The following is a 22,920-nucleotide window of genomic DNA, read 5'->3' as shown; positions in this document are numbered from 1 at the left end:
TCTTGCGGGTCCACTAACCGCCTCTCAGCTCGCGACAGGTCCTTCGCTTATCGGGACGCCTTTGGCTTCATCCCGTCTGCCTTGGTGGTTTGGACTCCTTCTCTGGAGACCCTTCTTATGTTGTCTCGACCTCCTTCGCAGCAGCCGCAATAGCTGCTGCAGCGCCGGGTTTGGGGTTAGCCGCCGGCTTCGGGGACTTCGGGCCGTCTTTTCGTCTATTCTCGCATTGCCTCCGGGCTGCTCTCCTTCTGGGGATTCCTCCACTCCCTTCGGGAGCGGGGTCTCCGTGCCTACGCACCGGGAGTATAGCCTCACTTCTGTCGGTCGGGCATTCCCTTCCTCCCATCTGCGTTTGGTCCTGGCCTTTCGTGCCCTGCACTAGTTCTAGTACGGGAGTGGGTCTATCTCAGCCCGCCCCAGTCTCGGGAGTCCGTAGGGGCGGGCCTGGATCCTTGTCTCGGCCTCAGCGGAGGCCCTTGTTTGTTTATGCCGGAAGGTGGGCCTTCTGTCCTCGGTCCGCCTTCGGTTATTTTCTGCCTCTGCCTCGGCAGGTGGCCTGTCGGCGCTTGCGTCGGCTGGTGTCTCAGCGGTTTTCGGCCTCGGCCGACCTGTTGCTGATCCTTTTGGGAGCAGGGGTTTTCCACGGTGGATGTCCCGTGGTTCGCCGGGTTTTCGTCTTCATGTTCCCCGCTGGACCCGAGCATCTTTGTGATGGCAGGATCGGGATCCCGCTTCCCAGCATATTCAGGTGTCGCCCACCTTGACACGCTTGTTTCGTTGGGGGGCCACCTCTTCATTTTCCCGTCTGCCGATGGACTACTTGGCATTGGCGTAGGGGTGCATCTCGACGGCCTTCGGCCTCAGGGTCCTTGGTCGGGTGCGGCCTGTCGCAGCCACATCAATCTGCTGGAACCCCAGGCCATTTGCACTACCGTGACCTGGTGCGTCCCGTCTTCTCCTGGCGTGGTATTCGGTGACCCAGCCAGGGGTACAGGTTCCCTGTTTCTTCGTGGGGAAGCCTTTTGTCAATTACATCACTGCTTCTTCTTTGGGCGGTGTATTCCGGGGCGTGCTGCTTTGTCTGGCGGACACGTTGAGTCGTCCTTTTCGGCCGCATGAATGGTTACTCCATTCTCAGACTCTGCGGCATATGAATGTTCGGTGGGGAACCCAACAAGTAGTTCTGTTCACTTGAACCCTCACTCTCTGGTTGCCTCGAGCTAGCTCGAGGATGTTCTACCGAGTTCGCATCGTGGTGGATGCTTCCTTCTCGATGGAATGGGCGGGTTCTATGCGTTCCCTCCCTGTACTCGGATTGTCGGTCTGCGCCTTCAGGATCTTGATGGCGCCTCTGTGGCCCTGGCGGCCATGGTTCCTCCAGCGTTTCGGGGAACTCAGCTTCTACCTATGTTCCCGTTCTCTGCTGTCTCAGTGTTGCGGTTTCGGTTGCATTCCAATCTGCAGCTTGGTTCCTCGCAACGTGCCTCCCTCCTTCTGTTTCTCTCAGTCGGTGGGGGTGTTCTCGAGGCCTCTCGAAAGATCTCCACTCGGCAATGCTTTTTCCATAGATGGTCCTGATTTGCTGCGTTGTGTGCTGAGCACCGCATGGAATGCCTTCAGTGCTGGAATATCTGTTGCACTGGTCTCGGTCTGGTCTCAGATCTACATCTTTTCGACTCCTCCTCTGTGCATTGCTGCCCTTCATCGGCTGCTGAATGGAGCGCTGCTCTCCGTCCATCCGACGGTTTCCCGCTTTATGAGGGATCTCTTCATTGTAAATCCTCCGCTCAAAGCCCCTCCGGTGGTTTGGGATCTTTGTGTATTCCTGGCTCAATTGGGATACCTCCATTTGATTCCATTGATGAAGCTCTTTTGAATTACTTCACCTGGCAGGTGGTATTCCTGGTTGCTCTCATGTCTGCTCGCAGAGTCAGTGAGCTGCAAGCTCTGGTTGCGGACCCGTTTTTTCCTGTATTTCATCGGAACACGGTGGTCCTGCGTGCTCCACCCCAGTTCTTGTCCAGGGTGGTTTCCGCCCTTTCCTTTCAATCTTTCCATTATTCTTTCCGTCTTTTTTCAGAAGCCCCACTCGCCTCCTGGCGAGGTGGCGCTTCACACACTTGACTGTAAGAGGGCGTTGGCTTTTTGTCTTCAACGCTCGTCAGTCTCCTTGGACGGTTCTTCTTTTCTTTTTGTCCTTCGCCCTCATTGGTCGGGACGCTCGGTTTTCAAGCGCACCTTGTCCAACTGGTTCGCTGCTTGTTTTTCCCTATCATATGCTCAGGCTGGTCTCGCACTGTGGGTCGAGTCACAGGACATAGAGCCCGAGTGATGGCGGCTTCGGTAGCTTTCCTCAGGTCGACGCCTGTCGGGGAGTTTGGCAAGGCTGCCACTTGGTCTTCGGTTCATCCTTTCACCTTCCACTTCTACCTGGATACTCTGTCCAGGAGCGACGGCCGGTTGGCCAGTCGGTTTTGCATAATCTGTTTTCTTGGATTGCCAACTTCCCTCCGTCCCTTTTTGGTTAGCTTGGAGGTCACCCACATGTGAGAATATGCTGCCTGCTTGTCCTGGGATAAAGCACAGTTACTTACCGTAACAGGTGTTATCCAGGGACAGCAGGCAGATATTCTCACAACCCGCCCGCCTCCCCGAGGTTGGCTTCTTTGCTAGCTATCTGAACTGAGGACCATGAGGTGGGTATGCGCCCTCTAGTGGATCAGGAAGGCACACACATGCGTGGTGCAGCACTAGCAAACTTGAAATCTTCAATCAAGTTTGCTTGAAAAGCTGTCCGCGTCGGGGCTCCGTGGATGACGTCACCCACATGTGAGAATATCTGCCTGCTGTCCCTGGATAACACCTGTTACGGTAAGTAACTGTGCTGTATGGAGACAGTTTTATAAACAACTTCAAGTTTCAAGTTTTATTTAAAATTTGATTAATCGCTTAATCAAATTTGAACATGACGTGACAGAAGGAAGGCCCAGGCGGGGAAGGCCGCAAAGCAGCCTGTTCAGAGTACTGCCGCCACCGCTGTTTTTGGAGGTCTCGGAACAGAGGTGAGTCGATGGGGTTCTGCTGCACAGGGGGATGGGAGTGAGGGATAGAAAGATACCACAGAGGAAAGGCCCAACCCCGGTGAGGAAGACTACAAAGCAGCCCGTTCAGAGCGCTGCTGCTGTTTTTGGAGGTCTCAGAGTGGAGGTTTGTTGGGTCTCACTGGGGTGGGGGTTTGATGAATTGACGAATATGATTTTTTTCGGTGAATTGTGCAGCACTAGTGTCAGGGATGGACTCAGGGAGTGTTGGGGACATTTGGGAAGGGCTTCGAGGGTCAATCTTAACTAGGGCTTGTTTTTGGGGTGGGCCTTATATTAGGAGCATCTTTAAAAATCATGTTAAGGCTTATTTTCGGGATAGGGCTTGTTTTTGTGGAAACACAGTATCTAGTGATTTTAGCGCATTAAAAATATGCAAGTTAAAACACAGTAAAATAACATCATTCAAATAATAGAATTAAGAATGTCAGAATTTTGCATTCCTTGTGAATGCTCAAAGTGTCTATCCCTAGCTTTAACACAGGTCTTCATTCATTTTGGGGAAGTATCATTTTATTCCTGTAGCAGGCTGTCTCAGATTATCTGCTGACACCTTGCCTATGATTGCAGTTCTGTTCTGAAATGCTTTTAAAGAAGTTATCTATAAATTATCAGCCAGTATGCGAATACACGAACACAGCAGCATGAATGATTGGGAATATTGGTCTCAATTGATGCAATCGTAGATATGCAAAATCACACATCGTTAATGTGCGAATAATGAGAATGGACTGTAATCACAGTGTATGTGCCTTCCCTGCCTAAGTGCCCTATTATAAAAATTACCTTTGCATAGGACTAGGGCAAAAAAGTATAATGGGGTAATTTTATAAGAGGTCTAGGTTCACAGAACAAGAAGGTGCCTATGTTATAAAGAGACATAGGTGCTTCTCTCTTTATAAATACTAGGGGAAAGGTGGCAGGAATTATGACTGGATTGAAGCCACAAACATTTACACCTTGAATATGTGTTAAGTTTTGGAGTCCATTTTCATTTATGTCTGCTTCTTAACCCCCTTATGGAAGCATGCCTAGCCAGCTGAGTTTTCAGGATTTCCACAGTGAATATTAAGACAAAAGATACAATGGCTTTTCAATATAAGCAAATGTATCTCATACATATTCACTGTGGTAATCCTACAAATCATACTAGCTAGGCATGCCTCCAGGAGAGGGTTAAGTACATAAGCATTGCCATATTGGAATACACCAAAAACCCATCAAGCTCAATAATGGTGGCCAGTAGTATAATGGGCTGTCCAAATACCTGGCAAGATCCCAAAAGAGGAAAACAGATTTTATGCTGCTTATTCTTAATATATTTTCTGAAGCCTATCTTAACAGTGGCTTATTGACTTTTTGACTTTTCTTTTAGGAAATTGTCCAAACATTTTTTTAAATCGTGCTAAGTTAACTGCTTTTACCATGTTCTTTTGCAATGAATTCCAGAGTGTTGAGTGAAGAAATATTTTCTCCGATATGTTTTAAATTTACTACTTAATAGCTTCAACACATGCTTCTTAGTTCTTGTAGTTTTGGAAAGAGTAAACAAGCAATTCACATCTACCGATTCCACTCTATTCATTATTTTATAGACCTCTATCATTTCTCCCCTCATCTCTCTCCATTCCAAGCTGAAGAGCTCTAGCCTCTTTAGCCTTTCTTCATAGGCAAGTCATCCCATCCCCTGTATCATTTTCATCACCCTTCTCTGTACCTTTTTCTAATTCAGCTATATCGATTTTATGTATTTTTTTGCGATGCGGTGCCCAGAATTGCATGCAGTATTCGAGGTGCGGTCACAATCAAGGATCAATACAATAGTTGAGAAGAATTAATTTATAGGATGGAATCCATTCAGAAAAAGGTGCTTGCAACATAAACCCTCAGAGAGGCTAAGGGACTCTAATGGATCAATATCCAATAACGTTTGTTATCTGGATGATGACTACTGTTATCTGGATAATCATAATAATATAAAGTTTGCCGCTGCTGGGTCAGACCAGTGGTCCATCGTGCCCAGCAATCCGCTTATGCGGAGGCCCTTAGGTTAAAGACCAGTGCCCTATTTGAGTTTAGCCTTACTTGCGTATGCTCTGTTCCAGTAAGAACTTATCCAACCTTGTCTTGAATCCCTGAAGGGTGCTTTCCCTTATAATAGTCTCCAGGAGAGCTTTCCAGACTTCCACCACTCTCTGGGTGAAGAAGAACTTACTTACGTTTGTATGGAATCTTTTCCCTTCTAACTTTAGCGAGTGCCCTCTCATTCTCTTCACCTTAGAGAGGGTGAACAATCTCTATGTCTCTACTAAGTCAATTCCCTTCAATATCTTGAATGTTTCGTTCATGTCCCCTCTGTCTTCTCTTTTCAAGGGAGAAGAGGCCCAGTTTCTCTAGCCTCTCGTTGTACGGCAAGTCCCCCAGCCCCTTAACCATTTTTGTCGCTCTTCTCTGGACCCTTTCAAGTACAGTACTCCCCCGAAATTTGCGGGGGTTACGTTCGTGGAGTGACTGCGAATGATGAAAAACCACGAATATTGGAAGAGTACTGCAATCGGCCCTCCGCCTCCTCTCTTGCTCCGGCCCGAACTGCGCCGCTAACCTGGTCGCCTTAGTTGGCGGCGTCTCGGCTTCCCCATGGCTGGTTCCTGCGCACTTGACCTCCTCCTGCACAACTCTGCACAGGAAGCGCGCTCCAGGTTTCCGCGAGAAGAGGCTGATGTCGGGAGTGACGCGATCGCCATGTTGGTGGTGGGAGGGAGGGAATATGCAGCTCTGCTTTCCCCTCTCACTGCGTTGTGGGAGGGTGCATGGGAGGCGCGTGGCCAGGGAAAACAAGAGAGCTTTGGTCAGTCATTCGTGTTATTTTCTGACTGGAAGAGGCGGTCAAAAAATAGTGCGAATAACTGAGTCCGCGAATCGCTAACTGCGAATTCGCGGGGGTGTACTGTAGTACTATGTCCTTTTTCATGTATGGTGACCAGTGTTGGACGCAGTATTCCAGGTGGGGGTGTACCATGGCCCAGTATAATGGCATGATAACCTTTTCAGATCTGTTCATGATCCCCTTCTTAATCATTCCTAGCATTCTGTTCACCCTTTTCACCGTCGCTGCACATTGCGCGGACGGTTTCATTGACTTGTCTACAAATGTCTTTCCTGGGGACTCTTTCCAAGTATAGCACCGGACATCCTGTATCCGTTCATATGATTTTGGTTACCGACATGCATCACCTTGCACTTATCCACGTTGAACCTCATTTGCCATTTTGCGGCCCATTCCTTGAGCGTATTTATCTATTTGTAGGTCTTTGCAATCTTTCTTTGTCCTCACTACTCTGAATAACTTTGTATCTTCTGCAAATTTAATCACCTCACTCATGCCAATTTCTATTTGAAGAACACAGGCCCGTGCACCGAACCCTGAGGCACTCCACTTGTGACGCTTTTCCAGTCCGAGTATTGTCCATTCACCCCCACTCTCGGTTTCCTATCCGCCAACCATTTTTTAATCCATGTGAGTATATCACCCTTGATTCCATGGCTTGCAATTTTTCGAAGTAGACGTTCATGTGGAACCTTGTTAAACGCCTTCTGAAAATCTAGATATATGATGTCGACCGGGTTACCCTTGTTTTTCTGCCCATTTACTCCTTTGAAGAAGTGCAGTAAGTTTGTCAAGAAAGATCTTCCTTTGCTGAAGCCGTGCTGGCTGGTCCTCATCAGTTTGTGTCCGTCAAGGATATTCAGTGGCACTATCTGAATCCTTCTTTATCCACATGGACAGTTTCAGAGTTCTGGAGAAGTCTAATCACCTCCTCATTCTCCAGTAATTCCTCTTTTCACCTAACCCTGATAGCCCTCTCAGCCCTTCCTACTTCCTAAGATTTCAATCCCATCCCAAGCTTAAACCTCGATCTTGCTGTTGATCTAGACCAGGGATGTCAAATGTCGGTCCTCGAGGGCCGCAATCCAGTCGAGTTTTCAGGATTTCCCCAATGAATATGCATGACATCTATTAGCATACAATGAAAGTAGTGCATGCAAATAGATCTCATGCATAGTCATTGGAGAAATCCTGAAAACCCGACTGGATTGAGGACCGACATTTGACACCCCTGATCTAGACCAATAGGTGGTGGTGGAATTTGAGATGTGGTACCCTGGGCTGCCATTACCTTCAGTATCATTGGGGCCAGAACTCCTTTTGAACTGTAAAGCAGTATGGTGGCCATTAATCAAAATTATGGTGGTGTTTCACTGCAGTACTTGGGAAATGGGGGAACAAGGGGATAGTGGTCAATGGAGATCACTCTGAGGAAAGGGATGTTGCCAGTGGTTTGCCTCAAGGTTCTGTCCTTGGGCCTGTTCTTCTTAACATTTTTATAAGTGATATTGCTGAAGGGCTGTCGGGTAAGATTTACTTCTTTGCAGATGATAACAAAATCTACAATAGAGTAGACATCCTGGATATTGTGAATAACATAAAGAAAGACCTAGCAAAACTTGAATAATGGTCTGAAATTTGGCAGCTAAAATTTTAATGTTAAGAAATGCAAGGCCATGCATTTGGACTGCAAACACCTGAGGGATCGGTACAGTTTAGGAGGTGAAGAACCTATGTGCACGATGGAAGAGCAGGATTTGGGGTGTGATTGTATGTGATGATCTTAAGGTGGCCAAACATGTTGAAAAGGTGACCTCGCCCTTCCTTTTAAAACACCCTCCGCAGTACCTTTTTAAACGCTCCCTGAAGCCTGGTGGTCCAGTGGTGTATGGGCCGGCAGGAGCGTTTTGTCTGCGCTGCTTCCTGGGCCCGCCCTGTCCCGCTTTCTAAATGGCTGCAGTCAGTTCTTGCGAGTTCCGTGAGAAATGACGCAGCCATTCAGAAAGTGGGGCAGGCCCAGGCAGCAGCGCTCTCCTGCCAGCCCATACACCGCTGGACCACCAAGCTTCAGGGGGCGTTTAAAAAGGTACTGTGGGCAAGCGAGCATGTTTTAAAAGGAAAGGCTGGCAGGCGGGCCGTGTTATTAAACAGTACCGGGAGGTGGGGATCATCTTCGTTCCATAAGACGCACCCACTTTTCCACCCCCTTTTTAGGGATGGAAAAAGTGTGTCTTATGGACCAAAAATATGGTAATCCTTATTTCCTGATGAATAACTTTTGGACTATAAAGTATCTTAAATAGAACAATATTTCTTCAAAAAAGCATTTTATTTAAAAAATCCAATTTAGAAAAATATCATTAATTTTTATCTACTCTCATCAGCTTCCTGTCCACTAACATGATCCCTGCACCATTTTGCTCTCTTCTGCTGTACTTGGATCTGCTAGTGTTTGCATAGGGCCTGAGTTGTTATGAAAGGCTACAAGAATCATCAGTGAATTCAAACTATTTTGACATACATATCTTGAGAATGAAAAACTTAAGCTTTGTATTGGATCCATGTTAACATGTTCAATGATCTGCTGCTTTTTTCAGCAATAGACTGGAAAGATAGTAAGAAACATAACTATGGCCGTCCATCTGAGACTGCTCCCCAGCACCAAGGTAAGAACCTCTCCTTTGCTGCAAAGGAAGAGGGTCTTCTTTTTAATTCTGATGCTAAATAAAAGTGGTCACTTAAGCCCTGATTCTGCAAAATGCGTCTAAAGTTAGACGTCCTTTGTAGAATTGCTCAGGCATCTAACTTTTTAGGCGTCTTTTAGAGAATTAGGTTTTAGGTGAGATTTAGATGTCCAAACAATATCCTTAATGTTAAAATATTTGATTATGTTATTAGAATGGTGATTGTATGCTGTTTTTCATTATAATAGTAATTCTAGGAGTTGGATCTGTTTAATGCTTTTATTTATTTCTCTTCCATCAGACAGAGTGATTGGGATTCAAACCAGCAACATTAGGATAGAAGGGTATAGGTTTAACTAGTGTGCTACAGAGTGAGCTAGGAAGCTACATAGCAATTGTAAAACTGGGTCTTATAAGCATTGTAAGGAAGTCTACTTTTGAGCACAGTTTAGGCTTCAGATAGACCTGAGTTCTATGGACAGAACTTAGGCACTCTTTGGACGTTCTTCGGGAGCTCTCTAGGTTTTTATTTTTCTTTATTGAGCTGAAAATATATTTAATAAGGCACCATATAAACGGGGCACATCAAAACAGATATATTGCATGCAAAACCAATTTTTGTGGACAAACAGCAATGCTATTTGCTAATTAGAGGAAAATATCCATTAACTGAAGCACAGCACATGAAAAACATAGCTTTAGTTTTCTTGCTAAAAAGCTACCCTTTTTTTCTGACTAAACGGTGCTCCTATCAGCTCATTCTTGAAAGCAAAGAAAGCACATGGCAAAAATATATAGATTGCATACATAACTTCACTACTTCATTTGCAAAAGCTTAAAAACAAACAAAAAAAAAAGCAGATACAGACTTTAGCATGGCTTCTACTTCTTTGCAAATAGAGGTTTGCAGCTGCATATTGGTGACCTCATTGTGAGATCATCAAGGTGCACCTACAAGGTAGAATGCCACAATTAAAATATGTGCTGGGATTTGAACCCATGACCTCTGGAAGAGTTGCACAGGGCTTTTACTTATTGAGCTATAGCAGTTTCCAGGCAGGTGTCTCTGACTGCCCTGTGATATGATAGCTTAAAGCTATCATATCACAGGGCAGACAGAAACACCTGCCTGGAAACTGCTATAGCTCAATTAGTTAGTTAATGGATCTTTTCCTCTAATTAGCAAATAACATTGCTATTTGTCCACAAAAATAGGTTTTGCATCTGTTTTGATGTGCCCCGTTTATGTCGTAACATAAGAATTGCCGCTGCTGGGTCATACCAGTTGTCCATCGTGCCCAGCATTCCGCTCACGCGGCGGCCCTTAAGTCAAAGACCAGTACCCTAACTGAGACTAGCCTTACCTACATACGTTCTGGTTCAGCAGGAACTTGTCTAACTTTGTCTTGAATCCCTGGAGGGTGTTTTCCCCTATAACAGCCTCTGGAAGAGTGTTCCAGTTTTCTACCACTCTCTGGGTGAAGAAGAACTTCCTTATGTTTGTACAGAATCTATCCCCCTTTTAACTTTTAGAGAGTGCCCTCTCATTCTCTCTGCCTTGGAGAGGGTCAACAACCTGTTTTTATCTACTAAGTCTTTCAAGAATGTGTTGATTGGAGCACTGTTTAGTCAGAAAAAAAGGGTAGCTTTTTAGCAAGAAAACTAAAGCCATCTCTGGAAATGTCCAGTCAAATCTTTTGTAATCCGCCTTGAACTGCAAGGTATAGGCGGAATAGAAATCCGTAATGTAATGTAATGTAATGTAATGTATGTTTTTCATGTGCTGTGCTTCACTTAATGGATCTTTTCCTCTAATTGCTGTTTGTCCACAAAAATAGGTTTTGCATGCAATATATCTGTTTTGATGTGCCTCGTTTATGTGGTGCCTTATTAAATGTATTTTGAGCTTAATTAAGCAAAATAAAAACCCAGAGAGCTATTTAGCAGATCGCATTAAGGACATCCAAACTGTGCCTAAGTTCCGGAAGAAAGTCCAAAGAGTGCCTAAATTTGGTCCATAGAACTCGGATCTATTTGAAGCCCAAATTAACCTCAAAAGTAGACCTGGTTTTCATTCGCCTACAATATAGGCATCATATGGATGCCCTAGGTCACTCAATGTTATGTAAATGAATCAAAGGATGCCCAAATTGAGTCATTGCTCAAACCACGCCCATTCCATGCCCACGCCTATTGAGTTAGGCATGAATTTTAAACATGGGCATCCATGAAATTATGGCTACGTCTACAAAGTGGCGTCTACGTCCTTTGCAGGGCTGTGGAGTCGGTAGATAAATGTTCCGACTCTGACTCCTCAGTTTTTTGTACTTCAGACTCCGACTCTAGGTACCTGAAATTTCCTCCAACTCTGACTCCACAGCACTGGTTAATTTTCAGATCGTTAAAATGGAATGTCAAGTTGAGAGAAATGAGCATTTTCGACACCACCTTCTTTTTGCTTTTAATCAAGGTTCTAAGGCCGCAGAAGCTGCTCGCAACATTTGTGCTGTGTATATAGTGGGTGCTAAAGCTGAAAGAATCGCTCGTGATTGGTATGCCAAGTTCAAAAATGGAGTCGGTAGATAAATGTTCCGACTCCTCAGTTTTTTGTACTTCTGACTCCGACTCCAGGTACCCGAAATTTCCTCAGACTCCGACTCCTCGACTCCGACTCCACAGCCCTGGTCCTTTGGACGCCTAAGTACCAATTATCGCTTGTTAAGACTCTTAATTTGCTCATTAACTGCTTAGATGGGACACCTAAAGCATGCCTAAGTTTAGGCATGCCTTAGGCGCCCTTGTAGAATCGGGGCCAAAGTGTATTAAGATGTGGCCATGTCACAGTTGTCCACCAACAGAGCAATTATTCTCGTGGACTCCCTACTCAGATCTAGATGTCTTTGATTCCTATGTATTATATGCAGCAATAGCTGCTGAATGCCTAACTTTTCCACATTTCCCAGCCTCGCTTCACTTTGGTAATTTCTCATACACAATCCTCTCTCCCACTTGACTACCATTTCTCAGTAATTCCACACTCATTCCCTTCTTCCTTTCAGCAGTCCGCTCTCTTTTAGCGATTCCCCTGTCTGGAAACAGGCATTCTTCTAAATTCTACTTCATTTGTACCTGTTGTGCTCCTTGAACTTTGATTTTGTTTTTTATTTGGGGTTGTGACTGTAGGGACTAATCATAAGATGGGATACAAATTTTCTGTTTAACAGCTGAGAAGCAAATACTTCGTGTTTGTATTTTGTAGTTAATGTTTTTTCTTTTCTTCCTTCACAGGACACTTCAACTGGGATAAATACTTGAAAGAAACATGTGCAACTGCAGCTCCTATCCACTGCTTCAAGCAGGTGAGTATCCCTAGAGTGGATCAGGCACATTGAAGGTGTGTTGGTGAGTATGCTTTCTGCCATGACCTTGAATGTTAAGGATTTGCTGGTGATTTTGTTTTGAAGTGAGTCTTGACCCAGCTTGCAGAAGAGTGCAGCTGATCTGTGTATGTGATCAGCAGGCCCAAATGTAGACAACTAACGGACTAGGATGCCAAATTTTGAAAGCTAAAAGGGAGCCTAATTTTGCTTGTTTTTGGACCCTGTTCTAATGATCTCTGAGGGAGAGACCTTTCCTCACCACCGCTTTCTGATCTTGCTTATGGGTGTGAACATCTTGAATCTTGCCTTGGTGATCTGTATGAGAAAGGAGCCTTGGTTTTCAGAGAGTACTGAAAAAATAAAATTATGTAACATGTAGACAAACATGGTTTAATGGGACAGAGTCAGCATGGGTTCAATCAAAGAAGATCTTGCCTCGCCAGTTTACTTCATTTCTTTGAGGGTGTGAATAAACATGTGGATAAAGGTGAGCTGGTTGATGGAGTTTTCAGAAAGCTTTTGACAAAGTTCCTCATGAGAGATTTCTGAGAAAATTAGAGAGTCATGGGATAGGAGACAATGGGCTAGATTCACTAAGCCCACCGATCGTGTTTGCGATTATGTACCGACCTGATTTTCCTCCTACCTGCTTCACTAACCTTGTGGCCGATCAACCTCCGATCCGCACATGCAAATGAGGGGAAACAGCATGCAAAGTAGGAAAGCAGCAATTCACTAAACAAAATCTGGAACACCGATTGGGGCTGGCCGATCAAAAAAGAAGCGACTGCTGGGGACCAGTCGCTCACGTCCTTTCAACTGTCCTACTCTCTGCCACCCTGCAGACCATCTACAGGCAAAGAAGATGGTTTGCGCATGTGTCGGGATTGCCCTGTAGTGATCCATGTGTGTAGAGCAGGGGTGCCCAACACATCGATCACGATCGACAGGTCGTTCGCTCAGGCGACCCCAGTCGATCGCAGAGCGGGTTCCCTTCTTTTTTTTCCCATCCTGATTGGCCTGCCTCTTGAAGAACGCTGGCCAATCAGAGTGCTGGAAGGGCGGGGTAAAGGGCGGTGGGGGATGGAGCTCAGCGCACCACAAGAAATAGAAGCGTCTGTAATGACTGAGGTAAGAGCCGAGGCCTAGTGCTGCCCGATATACAATTTAAAAAAAACCCAAAATCGGCCTCCCAAACAGTGGCGTACCGGGGGGGGGCAGTCCGCACAGCCGTCCGGTCCTCCTGCCCTTCCTTTCCCCCGGTCTGCGCTCGGGGCTCGCACCTGCCTGGTCCTATACCGCCGCCCAAATGGTGCTGTTGGTTATCGCGAGACTCGCGGGAGTTGACGGCACCATTCGAGCGTCGGCGCAGGACCAGGCAGGCGCGAGCCCCGAGCGCGGACCGGGGGAAAGGAAGGGCAGGATGACCCGGACCTGGCCGGCTGTGCACCCCTTCTAAATCCATTATACTTGTCTTTTATTCAGTTTCACTAATGAGCATTGTGACACATGGGGCAGTTCTTGGAGGTATGTCTCTTCTGCATTTCTTTGTTTTCCTGTGCCTAAGTATTCTATTAATTTAACTTCCTTGTTCCTGTGGGGATTTCCAAAGGGGACGGATGGGAGACAGCCGGTGGCAGGTGGTACTTTAGCAATTCTTGCAGGTTGCCATAGGCCTCAGGTCTTCCCTTTGCCTGGTCCTGCCCCTCCTCTGAGTCAGAGACAGGATTGGGGCAGAGGGAAGACAGCTCCTGAGGCCTATGGCAACCTGCAAGGATCGCTAAAGTACCAGCGATCCTCTCTGCAGACTGCTCCCTGCTGGAATTAGGTAAATGGATGTGGGGAGGGCAGGCCTTCGGGAGTGGGGGTGCAGTCCTTCAAGGGGTAGTGCAGGCCTTCAGGGAGGGAGTCAACCTTTGGGGGGGAATGTGCAGACCTTCAAGGGGGTCAGGCCTTTTTGGGGAGGGGGGCCCTGGTGTAGAAGTACATGGAGGGAGGGAGAGAAGGGGGTTCAAAGAGACGTACATATGCCGGACTTTGGGGAAAAGAAATAATGGGTCTTAAAAATAGAGGAGAGGGAGAGAGATGGTGGACAATGGGATTTAGGGAGGGAAGGAACAGACAGGGAAGAAGTTGGACACAAGGGATGGTATGGAGGGAGGAATAGAGATACTGGTTAGGAAGGTAATTGGGAAGAGAAAGGGAGAGATGGTGGACCCTGGGGGGTGGGGAAGGAGGGAGAGATGAAGGATGAAAGGGTAGTTGAGTACAGGTGGATCTGTAAATGGTGATGAAAAAAAGGAAAGATGCCAGACTTGGGGGGAGGGAAGGGAAACAGAAGGGTTGGACAGAGATGGAAGATGGATGGTTAGCATGGTGAAAGAAGAAAACAACAAATGGGCAGGAGACCCTGGCAAGTGAGTTATCAGAAGACAACCAGAGCCTGAGACCAACAAGATTTGAATAATGTCCAGACAACAAAGGTAGAAAAAATGATTTTATTTTCAATTTAGTGATCAAAATGTGGCCATTTTGAGAATTTAAATCTGCAGTCTATATTTTGCACTATGGCCCCCTTTTACTAAACCACAATAGCGTTTTTTAGTTCAGGGAGCCTATGAGCATTGAGAGCAGCGCAGGGCATTCAGGGCAGCTCCCTGCGCTAAAAACCGCTATTATCCCAGGACAAGCAGGCAGCATATTCTCACATGTGGGTGACGTCATCCACGGAGCCCCGACGCGGACAGCTTTTCAAGCAAACTTGATTGAAGATTTCAAGTTTGCTAGTGCTGCACCACGCATGTGTGTGCCTTCCTGATCCACTAGAGGGCGCATACCCACCTCATGGTCCTCAGTTCTTAGTTTTCCGCGGAGCCAGAAAGCCCTGTCTCTCTTCTCTCCGTTCTTCTATGTGCCTTTCTAGCACCGCGGCTTCTTTATTTTGTTAGGGAGTCGCTGTGCGTTGTTACTTGATCGTGTATTTCTTTGTTTTTACAAAAAAAAAAAAAAAAAAACAAATGTGTTTTTAAACGGACTTTTTCTTGTGTTTCTACCGGCAGGCCCTTTTTGGGCCTTAGCCATGCGGCTAGGCCTCATTTGGCTGTAGCTGTATTTTCTGCTTCCCTGGCCTCTCTCGGCTCACCTCGTGTGAGCAGGATGGCTGGGACCCTTGTTCCTTCGTTGGAATCGGACTGAGTAGCTTCGATCCCTGGTAAGTCTTCTTTCTTCCTTTTGTTTTTTAGCTGCATTACCTCGGTAATGCCATCGGCTGAGTCTCAGGCATTCCAGGCACCTTCAAAGCGTGCCTCCTCCCATGGGAATACTCAGATCGAGGTTGCCCTTATGGAGCGCACTGCTGCACCTTTCTTACCAGTTCATTGGTACGGTGCGGACTTCGGAACCTCGATGTGCCTCGACGTCGACGGGAGCTTCGTGCCTCGACGTCGACGAGGGCTTCTTGCCTCGACGTCGACTGAGGCTTCGTGCCTAGACGTCGACGAGGGCTTCGTGCCTCGACCTCGACGGAGGCTTCGTGCCTCGACCTCGATGGAGGCTTAGTGCCTCGACCTCGACGGAGGCTTAGTGCCTCGACCTCGACGGAGGCTTTGTGCCTCGACCTCGACGGGGGCTTTGTACCTCGATGTCGACTGAGGCTTCGTGCCTCGACCTCGACGGAGGCTTTGTGCCTCGCCCTCGACTGCGGCTTCGTGCCTCGACGTCGACTGAGGCTTGGTACCTCGTCCTCGACAGGCTTCGTGCCTCGTCCTCGACTGAGGCTTCGTGCCTCGACCTCGATTGAGGCTTCATGCCTCGACCTCGACTGAGGCTTGGTACCTCGACCTCGACTGGGGCTTCGTGCCTCGACTTCAACTGAGGCTTTGTACCTCGACGTCGACTGAGGCTTTGTGCCTCGACGTCGACTGGGGCTTCGTGCCTTGATCTCGTCTGAGGCTTTGTGCCTCGACGTCGACTGAGGCTTCGGGCCTCGGCGTCGACCGGGCTTCGGGCCTCGGCGTCCACTGGGGCTTCGTGCCTCGACCTTGACTGAGGCTTCGTGTCTCGACGTCGACTGCGGCTTCGTACCTCGACGTCGACTGAGGCTTCGTGCCTCGACGTCAACTGAGGCTTCGTGCCTCGACGTCAACTGAGGCTTTGTGCCTCGACGTCGACTGAGGCTTTGTGCCTCGACGTCGACTGGGGCTTCGTGCCTTGATCTCGTCTGAGGCTTTGTGCCTCGACGTCGACTGAGGCTTCGGGCCTCGGCGTCGACCGGGCTTCGGGCCTCGGCGTCCACTGAGGCTTCGTGCCTCGACCTTGACTGAGGCTTCGTGTCTCGACGTCGACTGCGGCTTCGTACCTCGACGTCGACTGAGGCTTCGTGCCTCGACGTCAACTGAGGCTTCGTGCCTCGACGTCAACTGAGGCTTTGTGCCTCGACGTCGACTGAGGCTTTGTGCCTCGACGTCGACTGGGGCTTCGTGCCTTGATCTCGTCTGAGGCTTTGTGCCTCGACGTCGCCTGAGGCTTCGTGCTTCGGCGTCGAATGCGGCTTCGTGCCTCGGCGTCGACCGGGCTTCGTGCCTAGGCGTCAACTGAGGCTTCGTGCCTCGACGTCGACTGAGGCTTCGTGCCTCAACGTCGAGGGAGGCATCGAGTGCAGTCGTGCCCCCCTCGACGAGACCTTCAATGCATCCATGGGAATACTCATGTCGAGGTTGCCCTTATGGAGCGCACTGCTGCTCCTTTCTTACCAATTTCTTGGTACGGTGTTGATTTCTGACCCTCGATGTGCCTCGACGTCGGCTGGAGCTTCGTGCCGCGACGTCGACTGGAGCTTCGTGCCTCGAAGTCGACGGAGGCTTCATGCCTCCGTGTCGAATGAGGTTTCGTGCCTCGACGTCGACCGGGCTTCGTGCCTTGACGTCGACTTCGGCTTGGTGCCTCCCCGCCGCCTGGGGCCTTGCGCCTCGATGTAGAATGCGGCTGGGTGCCGCGATTGATGTCTGCCTCAATGTCGACTGGGGCTGGATCCGCGTCTCTTGACGCTTGTGCTCGACGTCGCCTGAGGCTTGCGCCTCGACGTCGACTGAGGCTGGGGGCCTCTTCGTCGACTGGAGCTCTGTGCCTCGTCGTTGACGAGGCTTCGCACCGTCGACGGGGGCGTGTGACTTCACGTCGCTTGGGGCTTTGTGCCCTTTGGGGGGCTAGGGCCTTGTGTTTCGAAGTCGACGGTGGCTTAGTGCAGCAACGTCGCTGTTACCACGGCAGCGGCTGGTTTTGGGCCACGGTGTCGACTCCGGGGTTGCACCTGGGCGTCTCCAGCTCCGGTTCGAGAGGGTTCGGCCTCTCTCCCTGCTCCGGCCCTATTGCTCCCGCCATGCGGCCTCTCGCTTGGCGCCGAGGGTGGCTGAGGTTCCGAGCCTCCAGGCGCGTCTCGCCGCTTTTACGTGCGTGAGTTCTGCGCTTATTGAGACCTCTCTTGCGGGTCCACTAACCGCCTCTCAGCTCGCGACAGGTCCTTCGCTTATCGGGACGCCTTTGGCTTCATCCCGTCTGCCTTGGTGGTTTGGACTCCTTCTCTGGAGACCCTTCTTATGTTGTCTCGACCTCCTTCGCAGCAGCCGCAATAGCTGCTGCAGCGCCGGGTTTGGGGTTAGCCGCCGGCTTCGGGGACTTCGGGCCGTCTTTTCGTCTATTCTCGCATTGCCTCCGGGCTGCTCTCCTTCTGGGGATTCCTCCACTCCCTTCGGGAGCGGGGTCTCCGTGCCTACGCACCGGGAGTATAGCCTCACTTCTGTCGGTCGGGCATTCCCTTCCTCCCATCTGCGTTTGGTCCTGGCCTTTCGTGCCCTGCACTAGTTCTAGTACGGGAGTGGGTCTATCTCAGCCCGCCCCAGTCTCGGGAGTCCGTAGGGGCGGGCCTGGATCCTTGTCTCGGCCTCAGCGGAGGCCCTTGTTTGTTTATGCCGGAAGGTGGGCCTTCTGTCCTCGGTCCGCCTTCGGTTATTTTCTGCCTCTGCCTCGGCAGGTGGCCTGTCGGCGCTTGCGTCGGCTGGTGTCTCAGCGGTTTTCGGCCTCGGCCGACCTGTTGCTGATCCTTTTGGGAGCAGGGGTTTTCCACGGTGGATGTCCCGTGGTTCGCCGGGTTTTCGTCTTCATGTTCCCCGCTGGACCCGAGCATCTTTGTGATGGCAGGATCGGGATCCCGCTTCCCAGCATATTCAGGTGTCGCCCACCTTGACACGCTTGTTTCGTTGGGGGGCCACCTCTTCATTTTCCCGTCTGCCGATGGACTACTTGGCATTGGCGTAGGGGTGCATCTCGACGGCCTTCGGCCTCAGGGTCCTTGGTCGGGTGCGGCCTGTCGCAGCCACATCAATCTGCTGGAACCCCAGGCCATTTGCACTACCGTGACCTGGTGCGTCCCGTCTTCTCCTGGCGTGGTATTCGGTGACCCAGCCAGGGGTACAGGTTCCCTGTTTCTTCGTGGGGAAGCCTTTTGTCAATTACATCACTGCTTCTTCTTTGGGCGGTGTATTCCGGGGCGTGCTGCTTTGTCTGGCGGACACGTTGAGTCGTCCTTTTCGGCCGCATGAATGGTTACTCCATTCTCAGACTCTGCGGCATATGAATGTTCGGTGGGGAACCCAACAAGTAGTTCTGTTCACTTGAACCCTCACTCTCTGGTTGCCTCGAGCTAGCTCGAGGATGTTCTACCGAGTTCGCATCGTGGTGGATGCTTCCTTCTCGATGGAATGGGCGGGTTCTATGCGTTCCCTCCCTGTACTCGGATTGTCGGTCTGCGCCTTCAGGATCTTGATGGCGCCTCTGTGGCCCTGGCGGCCATGGTTCCTCCAGCGTTTCGGGGAACTCAGCTTCTACCTATGTTCCCGTTCTCTGCTGTCTCAGTGTTGCGGTTTCGGTTGCATTCCAATCTGCAGCTTGGTTCCTCGCAACGTGCCTCCCTCCTTCTGTTTCTCTCAGTCGGTGGGGGTGTTCTCGAGGCCTCTCGAAAGATCTCCACTCGGCAATGCTTTTTCCATAGATGGTCCTGATTTGCTGCGTTGTGTGCTGAGCACCGCATGGAATGCCTTCAGTGCTGGAATATCTGTTGCACTGGTCTCGGTCTGGTCTCAGATCTACATCTTTTCGACTCCTCCTCTGTGCATTGCTGCCCTTCATCGGCTGCTGAATGGAGCGCTGCTCTCCGTCCATCCGACGGTTTCCCGCTTTATGAGGGATCTCTTCATTGTAAATCCTCCGCTCAAAGCCCCTCCGGTGGTTTGGGATCTTTGTGTATTCCTGGCTCAATTGGGATACCTCCATTTGATTCCATTGATGAAGCTCTTTTGAATTACTTCACCTGGCAGGTGGTATTCCTGGTTGCTCTCATGTCTGCTCGCAGAGTCAGTGAGCTGCAAGCTCTGGTTGCGGACCCGTTTTTTCCTGTATTTCATCGGAACACGGTGGTCCTGCGTGCTCCACCCCAGTTCTTGTCCAGGGTGGTTTCCGCCCTTTCCTTTCAATCTTTCCATTATTCTTTCCGTCTTTTTTCAGAAGCCCCACTCGCCTCCTGGCGAGGTGGCGCTTCACACACTTGACTGTAAGAGGGCGTTGGCTTTTTGTCTTCAACGCTCGTCAGTCTCCTTGGACGGTTCTTCTTTTCTTTTTGTCCTTCGCCCTCATTGGTCGGGACGCTCGGTTTTCAAGCGCACCTTGTCCAACTGGTTCGCTGCTTGTTTTTCCCTATCATATGCTCAGGCTGGTCTCGCACTGTGGGTCGAGTCACAGGACATAGAGCCCGAGTGATGGCGGCTTCGGTAGCTTTCCTCAGGTCGACGCCTGTCGGGGAGTTTGGCAAGGCTGCCACTTGGTCTTCGGTTCATCCTTTCACCTTCCACTTCTACCTGGATACTCTGTCCAGGAGCGACGGCCGGTTGGCCAGTCGGTTTTGCATAATCTGTTTTCTTGGATTGCCAACTTCCCTCCGTCCCTTTTTGGTTAGCTTGGAGGTCACCCACATGTGAGAATATGCTGCCTGCTTGTCCTGGGATAAAGCACAGTTACTTACCGTAACAGGTGTTATCCAGGGACAGCAGGCAGATATTCTCACAACCCGCCCGCCTCCCCGAGGTTGGCTTCTTTGCTAGCTATCTGAACTGAGGACCATGAGGTGGGTATGCGCCCTCTAGTGGATCAGGAAGGCACACACATGCGTGGTGCAGCACTAGCAAACTTGAAATCTTCAATCAAGTTTGCTTGAAAAGCTGTCCGCGTCGGGGCTCCGTGGATGACGTCACCCACATGTGAGAATATCTGCCTGCTGTCCCTGGATAACACCTGTTACGGTAAGTAACTGTGCTTTGCGGTTTAGTAAAATGGGAGGGTGTATATTTGTCAATTTTTGTATGGTTGTTACTGAAGTGACATTGCATAAAGTCATCTGCCTTGATCTCTTTGAAAAAAAACCCAGAATATAAATGATAATTAACATTTTCTCTGCGTACAGTGTGCTTTGTGTTTTTTAAAATTTTATTGTTGGTAGATCATTTTGACTTGGTCATTTTAAAAGTAGCTCGCAAGCCCAAAAAGTGTGGGCACCCCTGGTGTAGAGTATGCCTCCGATCTCCCCCATTTGCATGAGGACACGTTGTGGATCAGTCGGCCTGCCACGTATTGGATAGATTCGGTGAGGTAAGTGAATCTAGCCCATTGTTCTGTTTAGAAATTGGTTATTGGACAGAAAACAGAGGGTAGGGTTAAATAGCCATTTTTCTCAATGGAGGAGGATAAATAGAGTGCTGCAGGAATCTGTACTGGGACTGGTGCCATTTAACATATTTTTAAATGATCTGGAAATTTGAACAAGTAGTGAAGTGATTAAATTTGCAAGTGACACACAACTATTCAAAGTTTCAAAACACATGAGGACTGTGAAAAATTGCAGGAAGATCTTAGAAAATTGGAAGACTGGACATTCAAATGGCAGATGAAATTTAATGTGGACAAATATAAAGCAATGCACATCAGGAAGAATAATCCAAATCTATGAGGGACGTTCAATTATTTACCTGAGTATGAAAGAAAGTAGCAAGCATGTTGAAACAAGTCTGTGTATGTTGTGACATGTCTCGAGGTTACTCATGCACAGTTGTGGCTCAGTGTGAGTCTTAACATTTCAAGAGGCAGGATGTCACGAGAGTCCTCGTGCGAATCAAGTAAGAAACTGCTAGATTTGGAACACTGTTCAGGGATAGAATTTCTCACAAAAGAAGGGAAAGAGCCAAGGAAAATCCATGAATTCATGACTGCAGTTTATGGCGAATCCGCTCCATCATCCTACAAAGTAAATTTTGGAGCAAGCAGTTTAAGTGGGGTAGAGAGTCCATTGAAGATGACCCTCACACTGCAGCCTGTAGAAGCACTATACACAGAAATGTGTAAGAAAGTCAAGGAATTAATTTTGTCAGACAGACTAATTAAGGTTTCCTGAATAGCTGAAGAAATGGGCATCTTGGCAGGTATGGTTTGGAAAATAATTCATGAAAAGTTGGGCATGTCCAAAGTTAGTGCAAAATGGGTTCTAAGTATATTGAAGCCATGTCAAAAGGCCACAAGGATCCATTGCTGTCAGGAGAACTTGGAGATGCTCCATGAAGGCCAAGTGAATTTTTTTTCATCGTTTGGTGACTGGAGATGAGACTTAGGTCTATCACAGAGATCCCGAGTCCAAAATGGAGTCAATGCAGTGGATGCACAAGTCATCCCCCACCCCAGAAAAGTTCAAGACAGAAAAATCTGCAGGTAAAGTCATGACAACTGTCTTCTGGGATTATGAAGGACTTTTGCTTCTGGAGTTCATGTCACATAAAATGACCATAATTGGGGAGAGTTATGCCAACACAGCAATCACTTTGCAGGAGTCAATCAAAGAGAAAAGATGAGGAAAACTCACAGCGGGCATGCTGCTTCTTCACAACTGCACCGGTGTGCATTTCACGACAATCGCAGGCTGCCATCCGAGAATATGAATTTAGCAGCAGAACCATCCACCCTACAGTTCTGACCTGGCTCCCTCAGATTATTTCCTGTTCTGAGTTTTGAAGAAATCTGTCCGTGGATAGTGGTTTTCAAGTGATGATGATGTCAAGAAAGCTGTGACATCCTGGTTTGAAGGTCATATAGAAGAATTCTTGTCAAAAGGGTTAAAGTCATTGCAGGAAAAGTAGCTGAAATGTATGGAGCTATCAGGGGACTGTATTTTTTTTTTGAAAACTCTATTCTTTCCTAGTGGGGGGGGGGTCTACCTTAGGAGTCAGCACCCAAGAAAAAGACATTGTAGACACCACACTGAAATCTTTTGCTCAGTGTGCAGTTGTGGCAAAAAAGCAAACAGGATGGTAGGAATTATTAGGAAAGAGATGGTAAATAAGACCAAGAATATTATAATGCTTCTGTATCACTCCATGGTGTGACCTCACCTTGAGTACTGCACACAGTTCTGGTCACCATATTTCAAAAAAGATATAGTAGAATTAGAAAAGGTTAAAAGAAGAAGGATGGAACTCGTCTTGTATGAGAAAAGAGTAAAGAGATTGGAGCTCTTTAGCTTGGCAAAGAGATGGCTGAGGGGGGGATAGATTAAAAGTCTACAAAATCTTGAGTGGTGTAAAACAGGTAAGAGTAAATTGAGTTTTCACCCTTTCAAAAAGTACAAAAACCAGGGGACACTCGAATAAATTACATGGAAATACTTTTTAAAATAGGAGGAAATATTTTTTCATTCAAAGAATAGTTAAGCTCTGGAACTCATTGCAGAGAATGTGATAACAGCAGTTGCATAGCTGAGGTTAAGAAAGGTTTGGACA

The 22,920-nt window shown here is 48.3% G+C and overlaps 1 protein-coding gene across 8 annotated transcripts in view; it reads left to right on the top strand.

Moving 5' to 3' along the window:
* The window catches only part of SCMH1 (Scm polycomb group protein homolog 1), a 119,582-nt gene that overhangs the window by 4,782 nt on the left and 91,880 nt on the right, over positions 1-22,920 (top strand). For all 8 annotated transcript variants that reach the window (XM_033954853.1, XM_033954854.1, XM_033954856.1 and 5 more), the window contains exons 3-4: positions 8,586-8,654; positions 11,961-12,031. In XM_033954853.1, the coding sequence (XP_033810744.1) occupies positions 8,586-8,654; positions 11,961-12,031 (140 nt within the window). The remainder of the gene's footprint in view (positions 1-8,585; positions 8,655-11,960; positions 12,032-22,920) is intronic.

The sequence above is a fragment of the Geotrypetes seraphini genome, chromosome 8 (genome assembly GCF_902459505.1).
Source record: "Geotrypetes seraphini chromosome 8, aGeoSer1.1, whole genome shotgun sequence".
NCBI classification, from domain to species: Eukaryota; Metazoa; Chordata; class Amphibia; order Gymnophiona; family Dermophiidae; genus Geotrypetes; species Geotrypetes seraphini.
Note: the sequence above shows the minus strand (reverse complement) of the source record. Positions and strands in the feature narration are given on the sequence as shown.